At 33.8% G+C, this 7,335-nt stretch overlaps 1 protein-coding gene across 3 annotated transcripts; it reads right to left on the bottom strand.

The window, feature by feature from the left end:
* Positions 1-301: 301 nt before the first annotated feature.
* On the bottom strand, positions 302-6,962 carry LOC141668944 (uncharacterized). Of its 3 annotated transcripts, XM_074476011.1 has the most exons (10): positions 6,745-6,961; positions 6,542-6,636; positions 5,704-5,805; positions 4,058-4,162; positions 3,549-3,653; positions 2,776-2,914; positions 2,479-2,594; positions 2,329-2,385; positions 823-1,018; positions 302-699 (listed from the first exon to the last, which is right to left on the bottom strand). In XM_074476011.1, the coding sequence occupies exons 1-9, from the start codon at positions 6,902-6,904 to the stop codon at positions 911-913; spliced, it is 987 nt and encodes a 328-aa protein (XP_074332112.1). In that variant the 5' UTR covers positions 6,905-6,961; the 3' UTR covers positions 302-699; positions 823-910. The 3 variants fall into 3 exon arrangements, with proteins under 3 accessions (XP_074332112.1, XP_074332113.1, XP_074332114.1); XM_074476012.1 differs by lacking the exons at positions 302-699; positions 823-1,018 and adding an exon at positions 1,673-1,984 and having other exon boundaries at positions 6,745-6,962; XM_074476013.1 differs by lacking the exons at positions 302-699; positions 823-1,018 and adding an exon at positions 2,042-2,240 and having other exon boundaries at positions 6,745-6,962.
* Between the last annotated feature and the right edge of the window lie 373 nt (positions 6,963-7,335).

Genomic DNA, 7,335 nt, shown 5'->3' with positions numbered 1-7,335 from the left:
TGATACTCTTTTTTAGAAGACAGTGAATGACAGGATAAAAATCTGTCAGAAGAAATAAATGCTCCAGCCTCCAAGTCCTAACGACGAGCCCCAATATACTGATTTTGAATCTGGAGGGCAGAAATTCAGATGTGTTTTTGTTTGCTAAAAATAGCAATAGGAACAGAATTGGACATCAAACAATACAAATAATCAGTTGCTGATATATTTGATGTGATGTGAGTTGGTGAGCATTAAGCAGGAAGCTAATTTGGCAATTATCTCAATCCTACATCTTTATAGAGTATAATAGAAGATCCAATTGACTGTAAAAATATACTCATACAGCGTAACAGCAACAGCTAAATGCTGGCACCAAGCTTGTCAATGCCTGTTTTGGCAGTAAGTATATCACATGGTGTAATCATGTTAATGTTGATTCTACTATTCTAGAGTGTCGGTCATACTATTTCCATGTAAATGATCAACTAAAGAAAATCAAAAAAGTGCTCACAAGCATTTCAAAGGACAATGCTATTTACACATTCTATAACTCATCATGGGAAAGATAAGCAAATATACATCTATCTGTCTATTTTGCCTGCAATACATGAACTAAATGTACTTGCATACTGGACAAAGTTGTGGTGTCATGTTATCTCCTCACATAAGTTTAGCAATATGGAACAATGAAAGCCTTAGCGTCATAAGGGCAATGGCCTGAAATTTGCAAACAATAATTTCGTTTAAGAAGAGACTATCACAATATGGATGATGGGATGTCATTGTACAGAAGTATGTTTAACATGAAGGATGTTACTTTAACATACATTACATATTTACCTTGAAACAATTGTGACAGCAGTAAATATTGCACTACCAAAAAGGGCAACGGAGAAGCTATGTTGTATTTGTTCATACTAACTTAAGCTCAAACTTCTCCTAAAGCTTGATGTGAGATCTCTGACTTCCTCTTTTTCTTTGCCCAAAGGGGTCCATATATTGCTAAATGAGTCCGACCAAATCGGCGATCAGCTATCTGCACCAACATTACAAGACAACTATTTAGGCACTGAGATGTTGACTGTCTCATTACAAAGCATATAGTATTAAGTAGTGAAAATATATAAGATTAGTTTTTCTTTTTTTTTGATATTAAAATATTATTAGTAAATACTAAATAGTAGAGACCATAGTTTCAAATTCTTTTGCTTTAAAGCTTATCCGTTGAAGTGGCAAAAGCAATGGTTCAACAGTATAGAGTAAATATATTCGTACATTAGCAATTAAAATCAAGATATGTATATAAAGAGAACAAAAATATTACTACTAAATATTATCATAAAACTAGGATTAAAAAAAACTTGCTACAATATTAAATTTGAAGAGAGATATGGTTAGAGTTACATGTAGGAGAGAAGTGATGTAATATGAAAACAAATGTAAAGTATAGTAAAGGATAATGTAATATGATACGTTTCTAGGTAAAAAAAATTCCTTTTTTAATCTTTGGAAATCTCAGTTACATGACATATTAAAAGAATTTGTTGTATATAAAACCGCAAAAACAAACATAATCCATCATCAAGTAAATCCTTGAAAATTGATTCATACTTGAGTTGTGAATGGGTATTTTAAATCTTTGATTGATTATAACTAAATTTTTTTAGACTGTCAAAAAACTAAATGAATATCCTCCATAGTTTTAAATTCCAAACATTATTCGATACACTCCTGAAGTTTCAATATAAATCATAATGCAATCTCTTTTTACCACAATCACTATCTTTCAGGAATCCTTTCGCGGAAGTAGAAAAAATAGCTATAGGCTACCATCTCTGAACAAGATCGATTGTCTTTAACTCTTTTTATTTAATAGCTTCACTTTATACTAAAACGCTCGTGTTTCCAAGTTATAACATAACGACCACTTGTTGCCTGTGAGCTGTGGCTGGATTTCACCTATTCACTTGCATTTTCTGATAACTTCCTTGAACCGGCCGGCCTGGCATAGGTACCACATTGTCGTTCAACCAACCAAGTTCCTAAAACTATGCTACAGATATATATATATATATATATATACACGCATCAAGTACTTAATTAATCTCAGCTTTCCCTAGTGAAGGAAAATAAGTTGACTGTTAACCAAATTCACATTAAATGAAAATGACAGATATCTACCGAGCTGCTCCATGCTCATAAGGTTGGTACTTGAGGTACTCCTAGAAAGTAGAAGGCTAAAAGCCTAAAACCCAAGACTACATAAAATCATTATCAACTTATCACAGATAAGAAGGAAAAGTACATCCCAAATAGATATCAATGCATGTAAACATATCACATTACCTTAATAAGACTTCCACATGAGTCCAGCATATCAGTTCTCGAAGGATACTCCACTAACTAGGATATAAAAGAATAATCAGACAAAGGACAAAACTAGACGGATAAAAGAGAAGCAGTCAAATACATAAGCTAAAAAACTATAAAGCTTACTATCAAAGTATCTTCTCCAATCAAAGATGACGTTGCAACTTGATTCATTAGCACCCCATAATCTACTTGTGTGTAAGGAGGTGTAACACTTACGTAATCGAAAGGCCCATCTTTACCTAAATAAAGATAAATTTTATCAAAAAACCACTACAAAGCCTATAACTATCATAACTATAATATAACTGCAAGAATACATTCCTAGTCCACACGCACAATCTTATACTATTTGGTAATAAAGCACAAATTTGAGTGGATAAAGGAATATACAATATAGACTAAAGGTAAAATATCATATACCTACAAAATGTTCTGCTCGATCAAGAAAACTTTCAACACGAACAGTATGTATTACAGAATCATCAAGAAAGCCAGTCCATTCTAGATTTGGACGCAGAATATCAGAGACAACCCAAGGATCCATTTCAACAAAATGCACCTGTTGTTTGGAAATTAACTGTAAGCTTTTGAGAGCAAGACCAGAAGAAGTATATGGAGCAATGTATGAATATGCAACCATCCCATTCCCCCTTAGTTACCCAGACTCTTAATTTTGCTTCGAGTACCCATGTCGGACACTAGACACTTGGACATGGGTATGGACACTTGGACACTTATTTTAGACCAAAAACATGTAAATTTTTCAGAATATTGCCGAGTCCGACACTTGGATACGAACCCGTGTCCGACACCCATACCCGAGTCCGGGTAACATAGTACACCCAGTCACAAAAACAAATTAGGAAACTCAAAGAGCACAACATGACCAGAGTGACATGGACTGTGCAATTGGAAACAACTGTTCTCTCAGATGTTAGTTTACATCCAATTATTATCTTTCACTATTCTTTAATTGTCGCTATAGGTGCAACCGTGGAAGAAGTTCCATGCAAGAGAAGGTACTCTGAGCTTGATATATGTTGCTTTGCGCAAGGTAAGTGCTCTATGGTAGGTTCAGTCAAAACATTATACATGATATGAAATGTCCAACTTAAAACCAGTGCTTCTTCACCAACTTACACAAGTAAGTCTATCCATACAGTATCAATCATGGAAAAGTATACATACGGTACCTCAGAACATCCTCGGCTGAGAGCCTCAATGCCAACTGATCCTGTTCCGCTATACAAGTCTAACCATCGACCGGGCCTCAATGATGCAGGACAACCACCAGCAGCCTATAAAAAATAGCAAAAGAAAGCTTTTAAAAATTTCTAGGACCTTGATAAATAATAACAATAATATAACGAATAACCATCTCGGGTTTGCGCACTTCATATTCACCAGTTCAAGTTAAAAATAAACACCATCAAACACCCTTCCATAGGCATGTCACATGTGATCTCTTTTGCCACCCATGGAGGCAGCTTTGAGTAGTGAAAATAGGCAACAATACAAGACATGGGTGCTTAGGTTGGGATTTCTTTATCGGAGGTGGTGAATGTAAATTGAACAAAGTGGAGGTGGTGAACAGATATCGCTCGTATTGTACTGAAGTAAATGTATGTATGCCATACTCTCACAAGCTTACAGTGATACTGTGATAGAACAACACTGCAGAGAAGTAGGACAAGATGATTACCTGCAACATAGCAAAGGCTGCGCCTTTTACAACTTCCATCATAGGTCGAACATCCATGCCTTTTGGTGAGAGTAATTTCTTTCTTTTAGCCTTCCCTCCAAGAACCTACAATGTCAGTAATAATGTAAGGAAAAAAAACTTGTACAATGTCTTTAACATTAAACTTTTAATTGTTTAAACCACAGTAATTTACTTGTTATACCAAATGAGAAAATTGTTTCACTAGTTGCAGTCAATGTTATACAGTTGAACAAAGGGAACAAGAAAAAATTGAAAAGTAACTGCTAAGTTCAATTTCATGCACGTGGAGGGAAAAGGTAGAAATAAAAAAAAAACTAAAAAAAATAGTAGCAGCAGAATTTGATGGGCCTCTTTTGTTCCACCAATTTGTAGTTACTTGAGTATTTTCAATTTCGTTGCAACCAAGTTAAACCTCATAGTTCCATGGAAGATGAAGTACAAGTGTTTGATTCACAACTATATAACTAGTAGTTACATAGTTTTGGTAAATTTAAATCAATTAATAATCTTATCACTATGTGACTTCAAAAAACCATGGTCACCAAGGTAACAACTTACCATGTTTTGGTCTAATTTCAAATACCATAGAAGCCTTTTCCGAAATTAAAAAACAGCCAACCAAACATAATAACTCGTCATTTAGGTTCCAACTCCAAGTTACTTTCAGTTACACAGTTGGGTTATAGCGAATCAAACAACATGATGAATATATTAAATTATTTATTCACATAAGAAGAATACAGTGGGAGGTTCATCCAACTTCATTCTTTTCCTATAATTTCCCAAGTTTATACGGTGAGTCGGTGACTACATTCCACTCTTTGTCTAACCATGGCAAGAGCAATGCATAGTAAATGCTTCAATCATGTAGCAACACGACTCCCTCTTTTCTTTTGTCACATTAGGAACGATAATTCAACACCATTAATTTCTTTGATTTCATATCTGAAAGAAGAAGGTGCTTGACAAAAAAAAAGAAAAGAAAGTGCATTCCTAGGGTCCATATAACCTAATTCCTGTTTGGAAATCCGGATGTTTAATTCCTTGTCCAGATAAATAAATGGCCAGTTTAAAAAACAAAATTACATTCAAATGATAAATATTGTTCCAAATCACTTGTTTTGATGTGGAACAAATTTGAAATTGGATTTTTCTTAATTTCATATCATTTGAATATAAGCTTAATGTCCAGAAAATTGAATTACACGTCAATACACGTCATTCAAAATTCCACTTTCTCCCCCTCTCCACTCTGCCACCACACCGATCATCGCCTTATCTTCCCCACCACCGACCGCCGCCACATATTCACCGCCTCAGTATACTATAATTTGAAATTCTAGTGTTTACAAACACATAATTTGAAATTGAATTGCAAAATTTCAAATTCCAGAAATGAATATCTTCGTTTGAAATATATTTCATGTCCCAAAACAACATAAAATAAATTAAGCATTCGAGCAACAATTAACCAGCTAATCTTTAATCTTACCTCACCAAATGTAAGGTCGTTCATCAATGAGTGCTTTTTTTTTGCTAAGTTCATCGATGAGTGGCTTATTACTTATAAACAACCTTACAATTAAAAAACATTTTTTTAACGAATAATAAGCAGAGAAATGAACCTGAAGCAGTTTATGAGTTTCCCGAATTTGCCTCACTTTCATTTCTCCGGGTGGACCTTTCTTTCCTCTTCCTTCCTTCTGCGTATCCTTTCTCCTCCTAGTCTAGAAATTCAAATTTTAAAATAACACAATATCAAGCATTATGTTACACATAAAAAAAATATAAAGTGATAATAGAATCAGAGAATAACTCTAGAGTTAATTTCACTTTGCATCCCTCAAACTTAGGTATATAAAGATTAATAAGATGGTCAAACCAACTCTGCGTCCCATATTCCCCTACCTCATACTCTACTTTGCATTCCTTAGGCCATAATTCCATCAAAAAAACAGGGTTTACCATCCCACCCAATGGTACAGTTCCGACTTCTTTCTGCCAATTCCAATACACTAATATCCTAATTTTTTTTAATAAAAATATACGACAACCTTTATCCGTTACCTAATTTAGATATGTGTTCCCATATAAACAATTTTATCCTACAAACTCCACAAAAAAAAATTCATAAATCTATTTCAAGTAAATTTCATTCAGATTTCAACAGATGTATATATGGGCATGACGAACTACATTTTCATATTTAGGTTAGACAACAATCTCATTGTTAGAATAATAATATAAGATCGTGGAGAGGGCCTTCCTCTGAAACCTTGAGGTTTTAGAGCGACAGGTTCCTTAAATGTTATCAATTTAGTGAATTGCATATGCAAAAATTAAGCTAAAACAATTTGCTAATTTCTCTTGGTATACACAATATTGTCGATATTTATTGTAAGTGCACAACAATGAGTTTCCGTAAACATTTACATAGAGACGATAGTGAGAGAGCAAAGAAACCTTGGGAGAAGGTTCGGAGAGATAATCATCGGGATTAAGACCGTATTGTTCTAGCAACTCTCTCTTCTGACTAGTTGCCATTTCACTTTTGGGTTCTAATAAAAAAATCATAACAAATAAAACACAAATTAGCTGCCAAAATAAACAAATATTAATTACATAATAATAATAATTAGTAATATGTAGTGAAGAAATGAATATACTCTGGGAGGAAGTGATAGCAGCGGCTGGGCGAGTACGAATGAGAGTGGTAATTTTGCAATGGAAGCTGAAGATGAAATGAGTGTTGTTATTGTTGTTGTTGAAATAGTGTTTGCTGCTAATTTTAAGGTTTGGTAGTGATGGAGTCGCCCAAACCGCCATTTCTGCGTTTTCCCTTTTGATAACTTTAGCAGGGTAGCATAACGCGCGGAGGGGCAGATAAAATTAAAATTTATTACTCCATCTTTTTTTATTTTTTTATTATGATTGCTAAGTGCACTAAAAATTTGCTCAAAATACCTATTAAGAGCATCTATAACCATGTTCACCTGTTACGTAAAAAGCCTAGGTGACAGAATGATTTAGATATTAGTTAAAAAATATACCACTCCAACCATTAGACCTGTTAGCAATAATTTTAGATATCCCCCATCCCGTCTTCTATATATGTTGATCCTCTAACCATTAGCTAAATCATCAACGTCAAACTTAAGCTACTCTGAACATTAATATATACATATATTTATATTACACTTAATATATATATATATATAAATCAAAATATATTAAAATTCTTATTTTACATTTAATAT

Source organism: Apium graveolens, chromosome 6 (assembly GCF_009905375.1).
Source record: "Apium graveolens cultivar Ventura chromosome 6, ASM990537v1, whole genome shotgun sequence".
NCBI lineage: Eukaryota > Viridiplantae > Streptophyta > Magnoliopsida > Apiales > Apiaceae > Apium > Apium graveolens.
The sequence above is the reverse complement of the archived record's forward strand: the minus strand, read 5'-3'. Positions and strand labels throughout refer to the sequence as shown.

What these genes read in the sequence shown, in the direction of transcription:
- LOC141668944 (XM_074476011.1), bottom strand. Translation starts at nt 6,904, where the DNA reads ATGGCGGTTTGGGCGACTCCATCACTACCAAACCTTAAAATTAGCAGC. An exon ending in AAACTCATAAACTGCTTCAG is followed by an intron (nt 4,163 to 5,703) that starts GTTCATTTCTCT and finishes CTGACATTGTAG; the next exon opens with GTTCTTGGAGGGAAGGCTAA. An exon ending in CAGCCTTTGCTATGTTGCAG is followed by an intron (nt 3,654 to 4,057) that starts GTAATCATCTTG and finishes TATTTTTTATAG; the next exon opens with GCTGCTGGTGGTTGTCCTGC.